Consider the following 23465-nt stretch of genomic DNA (forward strand, 5'->3'; position numbering starts at 1 on the left):
TTTACGTATTAGGTTCTGTATATTATTTTCTTTGGATTGTGTGATTGGACAGCATTTCCTACATTTTTCCATCTCAGGAGCAAATTATACCATCGCATTAAAGTTTTTAATTTTAATATCTTCCAGAAATTTATTTTCGAAGATTTACCTATAGGTGATTACATGTTGTATCCTTCCATTAAGTTTGTTTCCAAGAAAGCAATATTCTCCATTTCGGAAGGTGATTTCTCCTTCCCTTATTTTAAAGTTGTCTATCCCTGTTAGGTGCAGTGGTGCATGCCTGTAACCCCACTGGCTTGGGAGGATCCAAGTTCAGAGGAGGATCCCAAGTTCAAAGCCAGCCTCAGCAATTTAGCGAGGCCCTAACTACCAACCTTTGGTACCAATGGGGGGAAAAGGTATCTCTTTCCTGTGGAAGTGCGTTAGGACTCTATTTCCTTTACATTCTACATATTTGCAGAACGCTTAGAGTCCTACTACAGTAGTTCTCAGGATTTGTCTTAAAAGCCCCTTTACACTCATAAAAATTACTGTAGAACTCAAAGGGCATTTATGTGAGTTATAACTAGCAATATTCACAATCAATTGGAAATTGAGTTTCTTTTAACCATAAGAATATACAGGCACACATTCCATTGCGATGACGTATTCACACTCTTGTGATCCACGGAAACCCCTGGACATCAAGGAATGAGAGTGAGTTTTGACGTTTCTGGAACACAATTGATTCCACCCCATTCCAAGAGTCCCGGGGATAACGCACTGAGAAACGCAGCGCGACCCATCACAAGCCACGGTCTTCCTTTCGTGCTGCCGCGCACCAGCAAGAAATTATAATCCGCATCAACCCGCAACAGCACCTGGTCAAAACGCGGACGGTACCTGGAAGAAGGCACTACTGCGCGCCGCACGCCTCGCTTCCCGGCGAGCACCGGGCGTGCGCCGTGTGACGTAGACGCGCTCGGGCCCACGTGACCTGTGGGGCCGCTGTAGCGGGAATCTGTGAGTTCGCGCGGTTGCGGGGTTGCTCGGCCTTTGCTTTTGTCTTCGGGCGGTATTCTCGAGCCAGTCTCCTTCCCTCTCGCCCTCCAGCCGGAAAGGAAGCCAGTGTGGAAGGAAGGGCTCCAGCCTGAGCCCCTGCCCCCTCTCGCTGCTCGCCCTCGGAACTTTTGGCCTTCCTGTGCCTTTCTCGTCCCACGCTCGCCCTGCTGCAGCCTCACTGTTAAACCTCGGTGGGCTCCAGGTCCTTTGGTGTCGAGACACGAGACGTTTGCAAAAATGTCCCGGATCGAAAAGATGAGCATTCTGGGCGTGCGGAGTTTTGGAATAGAGGACAAAGATAAGCAAATTATCACTTTCTTCAGCCCCCTCACAATTTTGGTTGGACCCAATGGGGCAGGGAAGACGGTAAGTCCTGAGTAGCCGCCTTCCGTTTACTCGCCCCATGTTACGAATCCAGAAAATAAAATCCCTGGGGGAGTTATGACCTCTGATTAGGGAAAGGAGAGGCGTACTTATTACTGTGCTTCTGGAGGCCTAGAAAGTGAATCGGGGCGTGGCCTTTTGCGTCATCCCAGTCCCAAGCAGTTTGGGTGTCTGGGACAGCCCTGTGGACCGGTGTCGTTGAGAATCCCAGAGACCTGAACTCGCTCACGGTCCTACCTGAAGACCTTTGGCTCATGCTGCTGTTATTTACCCCTGCCCCCTTGCTTTTGAAGCATAATATTCATTTTCCAGTAGTTGGCCCATACAGGAATTCCTTAAAAAGTTATGAAGTATGATAAATAAACACATGGTAAAGATGCCCACTGTTAAGCCTAATAAATGGAAAACGAAATGACTTTAAAATGAAACCGATGTAGTGAGGATTTAGGTTCAATTGGAGAACTGTATTTTGTTGTTACTTAGTTTTTTTTTACTTTTGCCCAATTAAAGTTGGAGCAGAGCTTGATTACTGCTATTGTTAAAAGCCCAGGTAATATTAGAAATTTGAGTAAAAATTTGAGTGAGCACCAAGAGGTGTTCTGGTCCAGAAATAATAGCTTGAGAAAAGCAAAACATTATCAGTATAAGAATAAGCAGAGTCTAAGGGAAGAATTTGTGAAAAGCATGTAGAAAGGGAAGGTTGAGAGTTGAATGCTAGACTGTTGTCTACTTTTATTTATGTAAAAATGTTATATGTTGTATATCTATTATTTTCTCAGCATTGTACTAAGTGCACTAATAAAGTGTTTTTGAAGGGAAGGAGGGAAGACTAATAAAGTGTTTTTGAGCACTGACCACCTGAATACAGATTTTTTTGCCTCATCATTTATTACTTGTGTGACTGCTGGCAAGTGACCTAACTTCACTGTAGGTCTAGTTTTAAGTCTTAGTTTTGCCTTAGTTTTTTGATTCATAATATGGTGTAAAAATAGTTTCTATGGCCTAGGGTTAATGGGAGAATTCACTACTTGCATATAGGAATCTGTGTGTAATTGTTAACAGTTGTTTTGGAAATATTTTTCTTCTAAATCACGAATTCTTTATTTTAGGATGCCTTTTAAATTATATAGCTTTTTCTATGAGCTTACAGCAATTATTCTTAAACTCTTAATGTTATCTTTATTATGAGTTTATATTGTCAAATTTTTCCTAATCATATTCTTATAATCTCCATGAGAAATATTTTAGTAATGAATTAATATTTATGGTAAACTTAAGCAGTTCTCTTATAACTAGTATAATTTTCTATTTCTTTAGACCATCATTGAATGTCTAAAGTATATTTGTACTGGAGATTTCCCTCCTGGAACCAAAGGAAATACATTTGTTCATGATCCCAAGGTAATGGTGCTAGTAAAACTTCATTTTAAAATAAAATTTTTGTAATTATGAAAATGATAATGGCTTATTGTAGAGAAATTGGCAGTGGTAAAGTATAGAAATGAAAGTCACCTACACACACAGTCTTTGCACCCAGTTATAACCATTGTTGATATTTTTATCTGTTTTTCTCTTACTTTACATATTGTTTTACATAACTGAGGTCATATTGTATCTAATTTTGTATTCAGCGTTTTAAATTTTTTTCCCCACTACACTTTATTCATAAAAGTCCTATGTCATGGACTGGAGTTGTGGCTCAGTGATAGAGTGCTTGCCTAGCATGTGCAAGGCCCTGGTGTGATCCTCAGCATCACATAAAAACAAATAAATTTAAAAAAGGTATTGTGTTCAACTACAACTAAAAAAATAAATATTTTTAAAATTCTTAATATGGGCTTATGTTATATGATTGCTTCTTTTTAGTCTTTGATTTATGAACATTTTTAGTAGTTGCATTTTTTTTACATTTAGACTACATTTAGTTTTTTCATTAAAATATTCCAAGATGACCATTTGCATATGAATCCTTGTTTGAATTTTGGTGTTTATACTATTAGTATGTGGAAAGGACATAGGATTTGGCCTATCTATGAAACAAATATATATATATATATATACACACACACACACACATACATACATACATGTTTTGTGGAGTTGTGTGCTTCTCTCACTGATCCCTGCCCTGAGTCCCACTAGGTTAAGAGTTCATTGTATTTTCTTTCAGGCCTTTTTCTGTCTTTATAAAACCATGCCTGTGTGATTTTATAAGTACACTTGGTATATTTATCTTTAAACATATCAGTAGAATTTTATTTTATAGTGTAAAAGTTACTTAGTGACATACTGTGGATCTGTTAATACACACACACACACACACACACACACACACACCCACACATGTTTCTGTTTCATTGTTTTAAGTTACTAAGTAATTTTCCATTGAGTTTATATCCTGTAGTTTAACCAACCCCCTACTGGTCATTTAAGTTGTGTCCACTGCTATGTAACTGAAGATAGCTATAATTTTGAAGGTATTTATGAATTTTCATATATTATATTATTATTTGGTACCTTTACTGAGTAGCAAATAACTATTTTTCTGAAATAACTATTTCCACCTCTCTTGTTAAATCCACAATGTACTCTCCTCAACTAATGATCTTGCCTTGTATTTTATTGAGAAACAGGAGGAACCAGATACATTCTCTCATTTTTCCAATCATGAAATTTATGAAACTACCATGTACACATTCCTATATAGTTTCCTCTCCTGTAGTGAGGGTAAATTGATTTTCATTTTTTCTAAAAATGAACCAATTCTTTTTGGAGGCTGGAGCCCATCCATCCCTCTTATCAACTAAAAAATTTTGCTCTTTAGTTCCTTCTCTTTCTGTATTAGTAGTTTCTCCTTATAGGATCATTCACATTAGCTTGTAAATATGCTCCAGTGTTCAGATAAAAAATTCTCCCTGTACTCCAAAACAACCTCTAGCTATTATCTTTGTTTTCTTTCAGTTTGTAGGAGAATTCACAAGGGTTGTATGTATACTTCATTGCCTCCCAGTTCCCCCTCTGTCTATTCCACTCAGGTTTTTTTCTTCTTCTTTTACTAAAATTGCTTTTGTAAGGTCACCAGGAATCTCTGTGTTGCCAGATAGAATGGTCAGTTTCAAATTCTCATTAACTTCTCAGCAGATTTGATTCAATTTTCTTTTTTTAAATATATTTTTATGTGGTGCTGAGGATCAAACCCAGTGTTTCACACATGCAAGGCAAGAACTCTACCACTAAGCTACAGCCCCAGCCCTTGATTCAGTTATTCTTAAAAGAAAAAAAATTCCCTTTTGCTTTCTATGACATCATAATCTTATGGTTTTCTCCCTTTTTATTTGCCATTTCTTAGTCTTTGCTGGATCTACCTTTGTCTGATTTCTATATGCTGTTGTGCCCTAACACTCAGCCTTTTTTCTGTCTTCTCTCTTGGGTGATCTCATTCCGTTTCATGAATTTAAGTACTGATGAGTCCCAAATTTATGTATTTAACGTTGACCTCATTCTTAAGCTTTAGGTATATGTCTAGCTGTTTGGGTATTTACTAGGCATCTCAAACTTAGTATGTTCAAATAGAACTCTTGATTCCTTGTATCCCCATTCCTCCCACATTGTTAAGTCTGCTACTACTTAAATATACCAATTTAGTAAATTATATCATCATCCATACATTTGCTCATGTCAAACTCTATGGGCTGTCTTTGATTGATTGTTGTATCTCACCTTGTTTCCAATTCATCAGCCATTCTTAGCTACCCTTTTAAATTGTGCCCAGAATTTGTCCTCTTCATTCCATTGCCAATACTTTCCAGGTACAAGCCACCATTATTTTCCCCTTGAACTGTTAAATACTAGTCTTCTAAGTTGTTTTTCTGCTCTAATTCTTGAAGTTCTCTCCTTTTCACACAGCAAGCAGTTGTCTTTTAAATATTCATTCAAGAAGAGTGAATTGTTAAGAATATGGAGTAAGAACATACATTTGATCTTAATATTTAAGGGCAAAGTCCCTGAGGTATGAACATATTTGGTTTTCTTACCAAGAAGAGCAAAGTGCAGGGGAAAATGGTAGAAAATTCAGTCACAACAATAGAAAGGACTGAATTCTATGAGATCTTGGATTCTATTCTTAAGTAGAAATCTATTGGAAGATATTGAGTAGGGAAAGAACATGGTCTTATTTATGTTAAAAGGGACTAAGTTTTCCTAAAACAGGAGATTCTAAGCCAGGTGCAGTGGTGCACACCTGTAATCCCAGCAGCTGAGGCAGGAGGATTGCAGGTTTGAAGCCAGCCTCAGCAATTTAGTGAGGCTGGAAGCAACCTAGCGATACTCTGTCTCAAAATGAAAAGATCTGGAGGTGTGACTCAGTGTTTAAGCACCCTTGGGTTCAATCTCTGGTACCAATAATAATAATAATAATAATAACAACCAGTTTGACAGCTGAGAGAAAGCTATCTGCTTTCTGTAGTTAGCAAAGATTGGAGAACAGAGACTAATTTAGGTGTTTGTGATAATCTAGATGAGAAATATTGGTGACCTGCTGAAGTTAGTGGTGGAAGTGGTGAGAAATGCTGGATTTGGGATGTTTTGAAGGTAGAACCAACAGATGAGGTAATAGTTTGGATAATAGTGTATGAGAGATGTAAAAGCACCAAGCATGATTTCAAGGTTTTCTTTTGCTTGAACAGGTGGTTAAAAGAGTTTGACCATTGGGCTGGGGATGTGGCTCAAGTGGTAGCGCGCTCGCCTGGCATGGGTGAGGCACTGGGTTCGATTCTCAGCACCACATGGAAACAAAATAAAGATATTGTGTCCACCTGGAACTAAAAAAATAAATATTAAAAAAAAAAAAACGTTTGACCATTTATTGTAATAGGGGAACTCTAGAAAAAGAGATTTGGGTGGATCTGGTTTAAACATGTAAATTTGGGATGCCTGTTAGATATCCAGAAGAGCTGTCCATTTGGCAAATAGAAGTTTATCCAAGCGAGTAGTTAGACCTAGAGAAAAAATTAGAAACCACTGATATATACACTTAATTCTACATATTAATTTAAAAGGTTTGGTTAATTCAAATGGGGAGAGTAAATAGAAAAGAATCCAAGACTTGAACCTGGAACACTAGAGCTAATGGATTTAGAGATCACAAAGAGGAGGAACCAGCAGAGGATACTAAAGTACAATTAATAAAGAGGAAAATTGGGAGAATTATATCTTGGAAGACAAGCAAATAAAGTGTTACAAGGTGGGAGCTATCAACTCTACCTATGCTAGTACTTAAGAAGAATGTTTGGGTATATGGAACCCATAGGTGCTTTTGATAAAACTAGTTTCAGAGAAAGGAGGAGGCAAGGAAGTGAAACTTAGAATAATTTTATGAGTTTTGCTAAACTAACTCAGAAATAGGGCAATAGCTAAAGAGGTGTAAAAGATAAAGAGGTGGTTAGTTGCTTATTCTTATTTTATTATGTTTTTAAAAATCGGACATTCTAGAACATTTGTAGACTAATAAGAATGACTGTGGATAAAGGGAAAAATTGATACAAGAGAGGGGATATTTGCAGAGCAAAATCCTTGAGTATACAAGAAGAGATAGGATTCATTGCCCAGCTGGAAGGATTAATAGGAGGGTGCACTGTTTAGCTAATGTAACAATACATGATTGGAAAAGTAAGCAGTGAAAGAATAGTAAGTTCTCTTTTGGTTGCTTCTGTAGTCACAAAGGAAAAAAGACATGAAGTTATTGGCCTAGAGTGGGAGGAAGGGTTGATTTAGGCTCAAAAATGTGTGAAATAGTTTTTACCTCATCAAATAAATTGACTAGGAAAATGTTATAGGGTTGCATGACAGTGTCAGGAGTCTTGAAGTTTATGTGTGAAAATATAAAGAGAGAACAGTTGTTATGACTGTGTTTTTTCACTCTTGTTCAATTATTCAGTGGCAAGCAATAAGTTGGACAGTTGAATTTAGCCAAGGTTGGGTATTTGCCTGCTAAATACAATGAAGAGAATGAGACTCAAGAAAACTGACTACATTCTTATTGTATTTACTAGTTTGATCAGTTTCCCTATATATCATGAATCTGTCATCACTGCACCAGGGCTCCAACACCCCACGTTGGGCAGACTGCATTCCCATATTTGATGCCTCTTTACCTTGTTTGGGCTCTTGACTCCTCAGCTAGCTCCTTCACATGATGCTGTCCCATTCTGCTTCAGCTCTATCTTCCTGAACTGGATGACCTCCTCATTCCCCTCCCTTGGACACCTTTCTCAATTTGATACATTGTACCAGCTAAGCTCTTGAAGAGATGTTTACACTACTCTGATCTAGATCTGCCAATAGTCTTCTCCCTCATGTGGACCCCCTGTGCAGCATTGTTAGACTCTGAATTCTCATATCATCCCTTCTCCCAGTGTGGACACTCCTCTCCTGAACTGTATTATTCTGATTATGAATGTCTTTTTCATCCTGCTTGACCTCTGATACCCTAAGACTCTTGAAACCCTGTGCCAAGATCTCTCCTCATGTGAATACCCTTCTTAGTCTACATAAACTCATTTATCCTACTCCATGCTGAGCTCCTGTGTGAATCTCTCTCCAGGTCTTCAGCCAGCATGGCCATGTACTTTCTTTTGACCTGTCTAATAGTTTAGGTATAAATTGTTTGGAAAGGGAAGGGCTTATTATTTATTTTATTCTTTTGGATAGAAATTGTCCTTAAGTATATTAGATTAACACAATCTAAATAACTCAAAGTGCCTCTTTCTCAGTAAGAACATCAACAACAATATTTTGATAGAAGGATACCCTTAGCTTGAACTCCATTTACTAATTTGATATTTACCAGGTAGATTTACCTTTCTAGAAAGGTAAATGCCATGGAAAATGAATACATGCATTTGGCCTGATAGTGGGGACATTATAAACAAATTAATTTTCTGGTTCTTAGATGCATAGCTCCTTAGTTGAACTACTGAGAATTAAACCCTTAGAACTCCTCTCTTTAGGATGAAATGACTGAATGTCCTCCAAGGCTTTTTTTTTTTTTGAATAAATATATATATTTTTTTTTTAGTTGTCGGTGGACTTTTATTTTATTTATTTATATTTGGTGCTGAGAATTCAACCCAGTGCCTTATGTGCTAGGCAAGCACTCTACTACTGAGCCACATACCCAGCCCTTTCATAGCTTTTTATTAAACTCTGGCCACCTTTTCTCTATCCTAAGAGTTCAGTCCAGAACTCTCTTCCTCTTTACCTACATCTTCAGAGCTAAAACCTTGTCCACGCTGTTTTCCTGACTTACTTCAGTCCAATCTCTTCACCCTAAAGAGAAATGATTCTTCTAAAATGTTTACTACATGTAATTCCTTTGGTTCAAATCTTTTAGTGCTTTCTTCTCTCACTTTAAGTCTAAAAAAACTATGTTTCAGAAAGTTCTTAATTGCTGGATTCACTTTTTTCTCTTTACTTTTCCCTACTTTCTGAAATTACAGTTGTCTCTTAGAATCCAATAGGGATTAGTTCCAGAAATCCCTTCCCTCACAGAATACCAAAAATCCAACAATGTTTCAGTCTCATAGAAAACATAGAGACATGTGATGTCATATTTACATATAATCTACTCCCATCCTCTCATATACTTTAAATTATCTCTAGGTTACTTATAATGCCTAATACAATGCAAATGCTATGGAAAAAGTTCTTATATTCTATTGTTAAAACAATGATACAGAAATAAGTCTACATATTCAGTTCAGATGCATTTGTTTCCCAAAATATTTTCTACTCAAACTTGGTTAAATTTGCAGATGGTGAAACCCTCTGTTACTGAGGGTCAACTGTATTTTAGCCACTCAGTGACTCAAATCTTTTCATCTGGCCAATTCTTTCTCATCTATCAGGTCTCAGTTTAAACATTCATTTCTTTTACAATATCTTTTCCCTGCGCTCTCCTTTGTGATTCCTGAGCACCCTGTACTTCAATTATGATGGTGTTAAGCATATCTTTTCTACTCTTGTTCAATCTATTAGTCTTCCATGTGCTAAAGAAAAAAAATTGTCATTTTAAACAAAAACAACACATGAAAGCTACAAAATACTTTATAAATGCTTGTTGAGTGTTTTGAGGAACTAATGTCAAATAATTAAAACAAGAATATTTTCTAACTTAAAAAAGCAGAACCTAGGATTTCTAATTTGGTCAGAATTGTGAGTATTACAATTATACTCTCAAGATAAACAACTATGAAACTGGAAAAAAATATTTGAAGGAACTGTTTGCAGGCATTGAACAACAGATCATGTTCACTGAAAAAAGAAGAGCATATGAGGTGACTATATTCTAACTTTTTACTTAGGGACATTTTGTAAACTTCAGGACATGGAATTATAATTCAACAGAGAACAGAGACATATTTAAGCAAATAAAACTGAAAAGTTTATATTTGCTGAGGAATTTATGGAGCAGGGTACTGGAGTAGGATTTTTGCAGAGAGGGCACTGGAAAAGTACATAAGGATCCTTTGAGTTTTGGGGAAAATACAAGCTAATCATGTCCAGAATGAGATTCAATGATGGCTAGCAGAGAAAAAGTACTGAATAGGGTGAGTGCTGGTACCACATGTTGAGTGGATTAAAGAGATCACACATGCTGGAAGACATATGATTCTTGACATGCCAGAGTGGAAAGACCTTATGGAACTCTCCAGTATTATAATTGAGACCTCAGAAAGGCCACCATAACAGAACCTCCAACCAAGCTTTGACAGACTCAAGCTAACCTATCAATAAATTAACTGCTAGAACAGAACCCTTTTTAAAGGTTACTCAATGTAACATCCACAATGTCTAGAATATAGTAAACATTTAGTGGAACCAGCCAGGTGTGTTGGCACATGTGTATAATCCTAGCTACTCAGGAGGCTGAGGCAGGAGTATAGCAAGTTGGAGGCCAGTCTTGGCAACCTCTGCAATTTAATGAGACTGTCTCAAAATATTATTTTTTTCTTTTTTGATACTGGGGAATGAACCCAGGGCACATCTCTACCACTGATTCACATCCCCAGCTGTTTTTATTTCGAGACAGGGTCTCATAAGTTGCTTCAAGCCTCACTAAGTTGCTCAGGATGGCCTTGAACTTGCAGTTCTACTAGATTTACAGGCATATGCCACCAATCCTGGCTCAAAATAAAATATTAAAGGGCTGAAGATGTAGTTCAGTGGTAGTATCTCTGCATTCTATCCCCAATATAAAAAAAATGACTTAATTAAAAAATTAAAAAGGTAATTTATCACAATTACACTATTATTATAGAGGAAGTTTTTGAAACTGAAGGAAAATAATACTGAACTGTCAGTAAATTTACAAGGATTGAAGTCATATAGAGTGTGTTCTTTGACCACACCAGACTTAAACTCTAAATCAGTAACAAAAATGTATCCTGGAATATTTGAAAATACTCTGACATTTATAAATAATTTATGGATAAAAAAAGAGTCACAAGGAAAATTAGAAAATATTTGGAATTAAAAGCATAGACTATAGCTGGGCACAGTGGTACACACCTTTAATCCCAGTGGCTTGGGAGGCTGAGGCAGGAGGATTGCAAGTTCAAAGCCAGTTTGAGCAATTTAGCAAGACCTTAACTCAAAATAAAATATAAAAAGGCTTAGTGGTTAAGCATTCCTGGATCCAATACCCAGTACTCCCCACCACACACCAAAAAAAAAAAAGAAAAGCTAATGAAATTCAAATATGCAAAAGGAGGGAAATAATCAAGATGAGGGTAAGTCAGTGAAATACAACACAGACAATAGAGAAAATCTTTGATACCAGAAGCTGGTTCTTTGAAAAGCTTAATAAAATTAATAAACTTCCAAGCGAAGTGATAAAAAAGGCAGACAAATTGCCAAGATTAGGAATGAAAGAGAAGAAAGAGCTACAGATCTTACAGGGAGTGTTGTGAGCAACTTTATGCGAAAAAATGTAGAAAAGTAAAATGGACAATTCTTTTGAAGACACATGGTACTAAAATTCACTCAAAGAAATATCCTATGAAAGCAATTGATTTGAGTTTGAAACCTCTCAATGAAAATGCCAGGCCTAGGTGGTTTCACTGGTGAATTCTACCAAACATTTTATAAAGAAACAATGCCAATTCTATACAAACTTTCAGAAAAGAGGCAAAAGGAGTGCTTTCCAACTCGTTTTTATGAGTCTGGCATTACCCTGATATCAAAACCAGACAAAGATATTATGCGACAGCTGCAGTCATTCCTTTCATGATGTAGATGCAAACATCCTTAACAAAATATTAGCAAGTCAAATTCAGCAATGTACAAATAAAGATAATACACCATGGCCAAGTGGTATTTACTTCAGGAATGCCAGATTTGTTTAATATTAAAAAACCAATCAGGCTGGCGTTGTAAGAGTGCTCACCTAGCACATGTGAGACACTGGGTTCGATCCTCAACACCACTTAAAAATAAATAAATAAAATAAAGGTATTGTGTCCAACTACAACTAAAAAAAAAAATAAAAAAAAAAAGTTGGGGTTGGGGTTGTAGCTTAGTGGTTGAGCGCTTGCCTCGCATGCATGAGGCATTGGGTTCTATCCTTGGCACCACATAAAATAAATAAATAAAACAGAGATAAAAAAAATCAGTGTAATTTGCCATACAATAAAGAAAATGACAAATGCATTTAAATTTAAATCTAAATCACATTAAAAACTCTTGGGCACTTTCCTTCATTCCTGAATAATTCATTCCAAAAGCCATTAGGCGGACTGAGTTGGGAATGCATCCACAAAAGTTAGTGTAGTAACCTATGGGGGATTGGAGCCCAAGTAAAAAATCCATGAGTTCACACTTATGCCAAAAATAAAGGAAAAAATAGGGAAAGAACAAAAGCTTTTATAGTAGAATCTTTCTTATAATAAAACTAGAAAATTTGTTTGCTACCTCTCATAATAATTTAAGTTAAAATAATAGATGCTAAGACTGGTAGAGGAAGTTTGGTAGAGAGCTGGCAGATGCAACCTTATCAGGAGATTGAAGTTAATGCTCCTAGTAATATGGTAAATTGAAATCATGTCCTACCTGATGAAAGGCAGAGTATGTCATCATTACTTCTATAATATGATGCCAAAGATGGGTAACCTGATTCCAGTCATGAGGAAACACCAGACAAATGTACATTTTAAAAACATCCTACAATATAATGATCTTTAATTTTCAAAATTATCAGTCATAAAGGTAAAGGAAAATTTGAGCAACTGTTCTGGACTGAAAGAAACCATAGAGAGATGACTGCCAAATGAGTTACACCAAATGTATAATTCTGAACTGGATCTTTTTGTTGTAAAGGACAACAATTGGTGAAACTGTTTCCAGTGACAGTTGGTAGAACTAGAATAGGATCTGTGAACTGCATAGTAATAAAGTATCAGTATCAGTTTTAGGAAATTTTTGTGGTTGAAAAGTTCTTGCTTTGTAAGAAATTGGTGATGGGACATCAGATCAGCACTATACTTTCAAATGATTCAAGGATGTGGGAGGTATATATTCTTTTTATTTCCAACTTTGTTATGATTTTTTAAGTTAAAAAACATTTTTGGTACTTAGAAAGATAAAATTTACTTATTTGGAAAGTCCATATACCTAGTCTCCTAATGTTGTTGATTAAAGAAAGTAAATGATACTTTATCATTTTAGTAAATCAATTAAACAGTATTTTTTCCTCCCATATTTTGAATAGCTTGTAAAAATGTCATTTATTTTGAATGTATTATGCCTTTTTTTGTTCTCTTATTTTGAATAAGTAAGATTGCTTATGCTTTTTCTTTCAGATTGTGCTTATTACTGTAGCATAATTTTTCTCTGTTTATCTTCAAAGGTTGCTCAAGAAACAGATGTGAGAGCCCAGATTCGTTTGCAGTTTCGTGATGTCAATGGAGAACTTATAGCTGTGCAGAGATCTATGGTGTGTAGTCAGAAAAGCAAAAAGACAGAATTTAAAACCCTGGAAGGAGTCATTACAAGAACAAAGTAGGTGTTTATGTTATAGTTTAATATTGTTCATTTTTAGTCTTTTAGGTGTATAAGACCATGGACTTTTTTTTTTTTTCTATTTATTTTTGGGAGCATATTGGTTTTCTTTTAACGAACTGTTTTTAGAGTAGTTTTAAATTCATAGTAAAATTGGGTAGAAATGTTACCTTATGGTCCTCACCCCTATACCTCTCATAGCCTACCCCACTATTAACATGTAAATGTTTTGTTTTATTTTCTCAAAATTGGGAATTGAACCTAGGGGTGCTTTACCACGGAGCTACACCTCCAGTCCCTGTTATTTTTTATTTTGAGACAGGGTCTTGCTAAATTGTTTAGTGCCTCACTAAGTTGCTGAGGCTGGCCTTGAACTTGGTATTCTCTTGTCTCAGCCTCTGGAGTTGCTGGGATTACAGGTGTGTGCCACTGTACCTGGCAACATTTAATTTTGTTTTTTAATTAAGATGATTTTTTTAATACCTTTATTTTATTATTTATTTTTATGTGGGGCTGAGGATTGAACCTAAGGCCTCGCACATGCTAGGGGAGCGCTCTACCACTGAGCCACAACCCCAGCCCTAATTTTTGATACTTATTTACTAAATAAAGTGATCACATTAAAGATTTAGTGATAATGTTTCATTTCATTGAGTAATTTATGAACAATTTCAGAGTCAAAAGTATATAATCATCAAATATAGATTTTTTTTTTTTAAAGTGTTAGAGTTACATATAGGGATGAGGAGCAGACAAGTAGGGAAGAGTAGTAATTTGTTGCTCTTAACAATTATCATTGTGTTAGAGTCAAATAATGTCTTCTAATGGATATGGATTTTTGGAGTTTGTATGCTCTGTGCAAGCTTTTTTTTTTAAAAAAAAATATATATTTATATAAAATATATTTATTAGTTGTCGAAGGACCTTTATTTTTATGTGGTGCTGAGAATCGAACCCAGTGCCTCACACATGCCAGGCAAGCACTCTACCACTGAGCCACAATCCCAGCCCTCGGTGTAAGCTTTTATTCTTGTTCATTGAATTACTTAACTATTCACCCTCCTCCCTCATTTTTTTCTTATTAAACCGAGTAAGTATTTAGTCAGTGAAGTTTAGCAACCAGCTAGAGGCACTGTACTAGCTACCAGTTTCTCAAGTAGGTTTTTTTTTTTTCTGACATTTATTCATTCATTTATTCATTTACTTATTTATTTTCTGGTACTGGGGATTGAACCCAGGGATGCTTAACCACTGAACCACATCTCCAGCCCTTTATATTTTTTAATTTTGAGAAAGGGTCTTGCTAAGTTGCTGAGTCTGGTTTTGAATTTGCAGTCCTCCTGCCTTAGCCTCCTGAGCCACTGGGATTACAGGTTTGCGCCATTGTGCCTGGCTTTTCTGACATAAGTACACTCTCTTAAGTCTCTCTTATATCTTTTCATATTATTCCATTCCAGTTAAGCTATTTCCCTTTTCCCCTTTACAGCCATTTTTCTCAAGAGTTGTTCATACTTGCTATCTTTTCCTTTTCCAGTTCCATTCTTCCAATGAAATAGCTCCAACTAAGGTCACTAATAACATCTTTATTAATTAAACTAATGTTGTTGCTATACAGAATAGACCTAAAAGCCTCTGTTTCCTTCATTTGTAAAATAGGGATTCATTATGCCTGAATTTGTCTTTGAAAAAATATAAGGATTGAACTAATCATATAGAATGCTTACTATGTAGTAAGAGCTCATGGATTAGTTTTCTATAACTGCCATAACCACAAACTTGGTGACTTCAAAAACCATAAATTTGTTATCTTACAGTTCCATAGTGTAGAAGTCTGAATTCAGGAATTTTTTAAAAATATTTTTTAGTTGTTGATGGATCTTTATTTATTTGTATGTGGTGCTGAGAATCGAACCTAGTGCCTCACGCATGCTAGGCAAGCACGTTACCACTGAGCCACAACCCCAGTCCCTGAATTCAGGAAATTTTATGGCTTTTCTGATTTAAGTACTCTCAAGTCTCTTGTAGGACCATTGTTCCATTTACCACAGATTAGTAAATGACAATTGTTAATTAGTCCTTACTTGAAAATTCCTTTTTAGACCCCCATCATATAATGCTGTTCTTTCTTATTGCAGCCTCATCCTACTTCATTTACCCAGCCAGTAAAGGTTAAAGTCAGACAGGCTCAGTACTATATCTTCTGTTGTGTTCTATATTTTCTTCCTAGAAAATCTCATTCATATCCATTGCTCAGATTACTATGTGACTTTGAGGAACTCACAAATCAGACCTCTTCTTCTAGACCCGTTTATCCAATTACCTCTCTTTATATATGTGTGTGTGTGTGTATGTGTATATGTGTGTATATATGTATATATATACACACACATATACATATATATATAATTTATAGTTTTTTAAAGTTTATATATGACAGCGGAATGCATTACAATTCTTATTACACATATAGAACATAATTTTTTGTATTTCTGGTTGTATACAAAGTATGTTCACACCATACATGTACTTTGGATAATAATGATCATAACATTCAACCATCATTTCTAACCCCATGCCCCCTTACCTGTCTCATTTCCTACCTGTTTCAAATATACATTAGATTCAACATGCCCCAAACCATGCACGTGATTCACTATCTTTGACCCCTCCTAATAATCTTCCTGTAACTTGATCTCTTGCATTACTTTTCATTGCACTGCCCATGCAATAACACAAGCCAAGAATCTAAACTTTGATATCTTTCTTGTCCTCTCTATCCAGTTTATTACCAAATACCATGGATTTAGTTTAACTTAAATGTTTCTTGAATTTGTTTCTTATCTTACATTGACCATTCTAATCCAAACTACCATCATCTTTCCATGGTCTAATGTGATAACCTATTGTCTTATGTGTCTATACTAGTCCCCTACAGGACATTCTCGGTATACTCAGTGTAGTATTTTCAAAATTGGAATGTTAAAAAAAAAAGCAATAAAGACAGATTCTGTGGGGCTGGGGATGTGGCTCAAGTGGTAGCGCGCTCACCTGGCATGCGTGCGGCCCGGGTTCAATCCTCAGCACCACATACAAAGCAAAGATGTTGTGTCCGCCGATCACTAAAAATAAATAAATATTAAAAAAAAATTCTCTCTCTCTCTCCCTCTCTCACTCTCTCTTTAAAAAAAAAAAAAAGACAGATTCTGTGTCTGTCTGCCTAATTAGTCCATTATTGAACAACCCAATTTCTAATGTACATGTTCTTAGGTGTTTTTAAGTTATCTTTGCCTGTCTGCTATTGATCATTGTGTTCTGTTTTATTAATTTAGGTCTCTTATTTTTTATTCAGGAATGAAAGAGAGTATTTTTGCTCTATGTATTAGGTATAGATATTTTAAGTTATCTTAAAGTCCAAATAGGTAAAAAAAAAAATTCTCTATTTTACCTAACTTTTTAATCAGTTACCTGCTAAATCATTTAAGAATAGTACTTTTTAGCATGAGGAAGCTAACAAGATAGATAAAGGGACTATTTTTTAAAAGAAGTACAGTATGGATTGACTAAGCAATAGAATATGTATGACCAAAGGTTATTTAACTCATATTCTTTATTTTTATTTTCTACAGGCATGGTGAAAAGGTCAGTCTCAGTTCTAAATGTGCAGAAATTGACAGAGAAATGATAAGTTCTCTTGGGGTTTCTAAATCTGTGCTAAATAATGTCATTTTCTGTCACCAAGAAGACTCTAATTGGCCATTAAGTGAAGGAAAGGCTCTGAAGCAAAAGTTTGATGAAATTTTTTCAGCAACAAGGTTTGTAACTCTTGAGTGTGCTTTGTAGCCCATTAAGTTGTTGAACCATTTTTTTTTTCCTCTTTCCATTTTTTGTGTTATTAAGGATTGAACCCAGGACCTCATATACTCTGCCACTGAGTTCCCTGAGCCCTTTTTTTTTTTTTCTCTCCTTGTATTTTGAGATAGTCTTACTGTGTTATTCAGGTTGGACTTAAACTCTTGGCCTCAAGCAGTTTTCCTACTTCCACCTTCTGAGCAGCTGGGGCCATAGGCACACTCCACTTCAGCTTGGATTTTTTTTCAGTTATAGTAGAAATTGAACCCTGGTGCATTCTACCTCTAAGCTATATCTCCAGATCTTTTTGTTTTGTTTTGTGTTTTTGTTTTGTTTTATTTAGAGATAGGGTTTCACTAAGTTGTCCATGTGGGCCTCAACCTTTTTATTCTTCTGCCTCAGCCTTCCAGGTAGCTTGGATTATGGGCATGCACCACCAAGCCTGGCTAGATGCTTCTTTTCTTAAAAAAAAAAAAAAAAAAAAAAAGAAATTTTTTTTTTAGTTGATAGTAGACCTTTATTTTATGTATTTATATTGGTATCTACATTTGTGCTCAGAAACAAACCCAGTACCTCACGCATACTAGGCAAGTGCTCCACCACTGAGCTAACCCCAGCTTGGATGCTTCTTTTCTTAAAGAAAAACTTAAAAAGCGAAAGGTAGTTATTTACTACTTTTTACCTACTGGCAACCATGTTTCCTTTCAGTTTTCTTTCTGTACATATGTTTATTTACTAGACTGACAGTGTAAATGCAATTTTTTTCACTTACCATTATGTCAAAGCATTTTCCAAGTTACTGAAATTGGATTTGGAAATTGCTGAGTTTGGATTTGAATGTAAACAAATTTATAGCATGACACTAAATTAAACTAGTACGAACTGTCAAATAGCTGTGTAATTACTCAGTCTTACAATTCTGTGTTCCTAAGATTTTTTTAAATTGAGAAATATTTCTGTAGAATGTTATAATTTGAAGGATGTTCTTGAGATGGCACAAAAATTTTAATTTAATTGTAAATGTAATCTTAATGACTGCATAATATTCTACTGTGTGAATATACCATAATTTACTTAGCCAGAAATTTTATTTTTATTTGCTATCTTCAAAGGTACATTAAAGCTTTAGAGACGCTTCGTCAGGTACGTCAGACACAAGGTCAGAAAGTAAAAGAATGTCAGACAGAGCTGAAATATCTGAAACAAAATAAGGAAAAAGCTTGTGAAATTCGTGATCAGATTACTAGTAAAGAAGCCCAGTTAACATCTTCAAAGGAAATTGTCAAATCCTATGAGAATGAACTTGACCCACTGAAGGTAATTTGATTTCTTTTTTTAATTGACAGATAAAAATTATGTATATTTGTGATATAAAATATGATGTTTTAATGTAAGTATACATCATGAAATGGCTAAGTCAAAGTAACTAGCATGCACATTACTTCATGTATTATTTTTGGGGGGAGAAATGCTTAAAATCTATTCTCTTAGCAATTTTTTAGTACACAATATATTGTTATCAATTGTAGTCATCAATATGTACACAACCTGTGTTCTGAACTCTGGAGATAAAGCTAAAATACAGATGTCAAAGAAGAACTCCACAGGATCTGATGACTGGTTGGATTTAACAAATGAAGCAGCTAAAGATGTCACTAAAGATCCAATCCTATATGATTCTCATGTTTCTTGTGTCACCAGGAGGCACTGAAAATACTGATGGAGATACACTGAGAAGTTTGTGGACTTCTGAAGCCAAGATTTTAATATTTAGTGTTCTTCAGTATTAATATAATTCTATTTGTTAGACATCACTCAAAAGATACTTAGTATAGAGTTTTCTTCACAAGTGGTATGAGTGGTCCCATCATTAAATGCTAATCACCAGATACTGACCAGAGTGCTTTAAAATGTATTATGTAAGCTCCACAGTGACCCCATGAGGTTTCTAAGGCTAGAAACTGAGCCATAGCTGTTCATGATGGAAGGAGGAAGTGAAACCAGGATTTGAATCCAGGCCTCTTGATTCTTATGCACATACATTTTTTCCTTTTTAAGTCAAATTTATTGAAGTATAATTTATATATTGTAAAATCCACCCTTTTTAAAGTGTTTAATTCTGTGGGTTTGGACAAATGTATACAGTGACATCACCACTGTCACAATCGAAATAATAGAATATTTATCTCCCCCCAGATGTCTCTCAAAAGCCCATTTAGTCAATCCCCTTTCTCTGTTCCCAGCCTCTGGCAACCACTAATGTGTTTTCTGTCATTATATTTCTGTTTTGCCTTTTCCAGAGTGGCACATAAATGGAATCATACAGTATGTAGACTTTGTGTCTAGCTTCTTTCCTTAACATAATGCTTTTAAATTTATCTGTGTTGCTGCATGTATAAGAAATTCATTCTTTTCTATAGCAAAGGAGTAATCCCCATTGTATGGGATTACTCCTTTGTCTCTTTTTTGTAATTTTTTTTATCCAAAAAAAAAAATTCCTGGTTGATGGACATTATATTGTTTCCAGCTGGTGGCTATTACAGATAAAAGTGCTCTAAACTTAGCTGGGCACAGTGGCACACGCCTGTAATCCCAATGGCTCGGGAGGCCGAGGCAGGAAGATTGTGGGTTCAAAGCTAGCCTCAGCAAAAGTGAGGTTCTAAACAACTCAGTAAGACCCTGTCTTTAAATAAAATACAAAGTAGGGCTCGAGGTGTGGCTCAACGGTTGTGCCCCTGAGTTTGATCCCCCGTAACCCCCCCAAAAAAACTTTTGCGTACATGTTTTCCTTCCTCTTGACTAACTTTCTAGATTGTATGGTAAGTGGTTTTCACCTTATAAGTTGGCAAACTATTTTCCAAAGTGACTGCCGTTTTGTATTTCTACTAACAGATATGTAAGAATGTAGTTATTCTGCATCCAGCTCTGCACTTAGTACTGTTATTCTTTTTCATCTTAGCCATTATAGTAGGTTTGTGGTATTATCTCATGAGAGGTTGTTTTTCTCAATGGTTTTTATTTGCGGTTTCCCAAGGACTATTCTAAAAAAGGTCTAGTTAGAGTTGGTCAGCTTTGGAATTGTAGAATCAGACCTGGGGAGAGTATCCTGAGCATTGTTCATGGAGAGAATGCTCTAAAGCAGGTAATACATATTTCAGGAGAGGAGGCAACCAACTGCCCCTGAAGGTAGGCCTTGGAAACAGGCCACTGAAATAATTTGTCATGCCCATCTAGCTGTGCCCTACCTTACTTCCTCAGAGTCCTCTGTGCTTGAGTACACTTGCAGACTCAAAATTGCTAACTCACTGCCCTGTCAGTGATTTTGATATTTTAAAAGATAAATTAAAGCTGGGGATATAGTTCCATTTGTAGAATGCTTGTATACCATTGGTGGGGCCTTAGGTTCAATATTCAGCACTACAAATAATAAATAATAATAGTAATAAATAAATTCATCTTTTAAGGATCATTTCTTACATGTGGTACTTCCAATACTGTAGCTCATAATACCCTATGAATGAATGACTTTTGTGGGTGGAATTGAGGGTAGGGCATGGGCTTTGGAGTTTTAAGTGGAATTTAATTTCTGCTTTTATCAACTAGCTGTGAAGAGTCAGATAAATTACTAACATCTCTGATCCACAATGTGTTAGCTTTTCATCACTGTGACCAAAAAACCTAGTAAGAACAACTTAGAGGAAGAAAAGTTTATTTTAGGCTCATGTATCAGAGGTCTCAGTCCATGGTTGGCCAACTCCATTATTATGGGCCTGAGGTGAGGCAGAACATCATGGTGGAAGAAAGCTGCTCAGCTCATGGCAGCTGGGAAGCAGAGAGAGAAAAGGGTGTGCCCGTGTATATGCATGCAATGAGCCAGGGACAAGATATAATTCCCATGGTGATGCCCCCAGTGACCTAATTCCTCCAGCCACACCCCACCTCCCTATAGTTATCATCCAGTAGTCTATTCTGATTGTTAATCCATCAAATGAATTAATCCACCAATGAAGTCACAGCTGTCATAATCTCATCATTGCCTAAAAGCCCCACCTCTGAATCTTACTGTATTGGTGATTGTATATGAAAAACATGAGCTTTTCCAGAGATATTTCTGGAGGATCCAGATCATTACACTTGCTTTTTCTGCTTCCATTACAGTGTAGTTGTTGGTATTAAATGAGATCATTTTTACTAAGAGCCTGGTCCTTGCATCTTGTGTTTATTTTCATCCACCAGCAGTGTAAACTAGAGTGAATTTTATTTCTGTAAAATATTCCTTTGTTTTCAGAATCGCCTAAAAGAAATTGAACACAATCTCTCTAAAATAATGAGACTTGACAACGAAATTAAAGCCTTGGATAGTCGAAAGAAACAAATGGAAAAAGATAATAGTGAACTGGAACAGAAAATGGAAAAGGTTTGTGGTGGTAGAATTTTGTTCTGCTTGAAAACTTGGGGATTATTTTAATGAACCTCATTTGTACTGGTTTTGCCACCCACATTTTGGAATTTTTTATTTATAACAAATGTTTTTTGTTTTTTTTTAAAGAGAGAATTTTTTTTTAATATTTATTTTATTTTATAGTGTTTTTTTTTTGGGTGGGGGGCACAACATCTTTATTTGTATGTGGTGCTGAGGATCAAACTGAGGGCCGCACGCATGCCAGGCGAGCGTGCTACCGCTTGAGCCACATCCCCAGCCCAATAACAAATCTTGATGTTAGTTACTTCTATGTATATGTTAAATGAAGGATATTGAATGAGATTTGATTTATATTTGATATCTCAGAATTATTGTGCCTTCTTATATTTATACATTACAGCCCGTTTTTGGTTCTACACAGGTTTTTCAAGGGACTGATGAACAACTAAATGATTTATATCATAATCATCAGAGAACAGTAAGAGAGAAAGAAAGGAGATTAGTAGACTGTCAGCGTGAATTGGAAAAACTAAACAAAGAATCTAGGCTTCTCAATCAAGAAAAATCAGAACTTCTTGTTGAACAGGGTAGGATATAGTGTTTACCTGTCCTTTCTGCCTACTACTTATAACATTGTACATTTTTTGCATGAATGAAGAAACCCCAAGGAATTATACTGAGTGAAAAAAGCCATTCTCAAGTTATATATTGTATGGTTTAATTTATACAACATTTTTGAAATGTCAAAATTAAGAAATAGTGGACATTTGGGAGGCTGAGGCAGGAAGATTTCAAGTTCAAAGCCAGCTGCAGCAATTTAGTGAGGTCCTAAAGCAACTCAGCAACACCCTGTCTGCAAATAAAATGTTAAAAAGGACTAGGGATGTGGCTCCCTGGTTAAGCACCACTGAGTTCAATCCCCGGTGCCAAAAAAATATTTTTTTAAAAATAAAAAATATTTTTGTGCTACTGGGGATTGAATCCAGGAACTCACATGTTAGGCAAGCACTGTATAACTGAACTACATCCCCTCCCCTTTTTATTTTTATTTTGAGATACAGTTCTGCTAAGTTGCCCATGTTGGCCTCAAACTTGTGATTATCTTACCTCAGTCTCCCAAGAAGCTAGAATTATAGGTGTGTTCCACCGTGCCTGGTTCATGTTGTGTTATTTTAAAAATCAGCGGAAGAAAATAATTATTGAGTTTTTTTGTTCTTTTTTTTTAAGGTCGTCTACAGCTACAAGCAGATCGTCATCAAGAACATATCCGAGCTAGAGACTCATTAATTCAGTCTTTGGCAACACAGCTAGAATTGGATGGCTTTGAGCGTGGACCATTCAGTGAAAGACAGATTAAAAATTTTCACAAACTAGTGAGAGAGAGACAAGAAAGGGAAACAGAAACTGCCAACCAACTGATGGTAAATATTTTGAAATATAGTGTTTGCTGTTTTCTTTTGTATCAGATTTATTAATTGAATTGTTTAATTTTTGGATGAACCCTATTTTGGAATATTTTTAGATTAGTGTTAAATTAGAATCTGCTATAAAGTAGAAAAAAACCTTTATGGATGCAAATTTTTAAAAATTTATAAGGATAAAACTATGAATAAAATATAGGCCCACATTTTTGTATTTGCTGTTAAGTAAAATCTCTTAAGGTTAATTGCTAAAAAATGTTTTTCATAATTAATGATGATTATTTCTGGGTGAT

At 35.8% G+C, this 23465-nt stretch overlaps 1 protein-coding gene across 1 annotated transcript in view; it reads left to right on the forward strand.

The window, feature by feature from the left end:
- The first annotated feature begins 987 nt into the window (after positions 1–987).
- The window catches only part of Rad50 (RAD50 double strand break repair protein), a 103294-nt gene continuing 80816 nt past the window's right edge, over positions 988–23465 (forward strand). The window contains exons 1-8 of the mRNA XM_076856448.2: positions 988–1407; positions 2743–2826; positions 13328–13479; positions 17106–17291; positions 18441–18645; positions 21617–21745; positions 22173–22338; positions 22979–23172. Coding sequence (XP_076712563.2) covers positions 1279–1407; positions 2743–2826; positions 13328–13479; positions 17106–17291; positions 18441–18645; positions 21617–21745; positions 22173–22338; positions 22979–23172 — 1245 coding nt within the window. The 5' untranslated portion in view covers positions 988–1278. The remainder of the gene's footprint in view (positions 1408–2742; positions 2827–13327; positions 13480–17105; positions 17292–18440; positions 18646–21616; positions 21746–22172; positions 22339–22978; positions 23173–23465) is intronic.

This window comes from Callospermophilus lateralis, chromosome 5 (genome assembly GCF_048772815.1).
Source record: "Callospermophilus lateralis isolate mCalLat2 chromosome 5, mCalLat2.hap1, whole genome shotgun sequence".
Taxonomy (NCBI): domain Eukaryota; kingdom Metazoa; phylum Chordata; class Mammalia; order Rodentia; family Sciuridae; genus Callospermophilus; species Callospermophilus lateralis.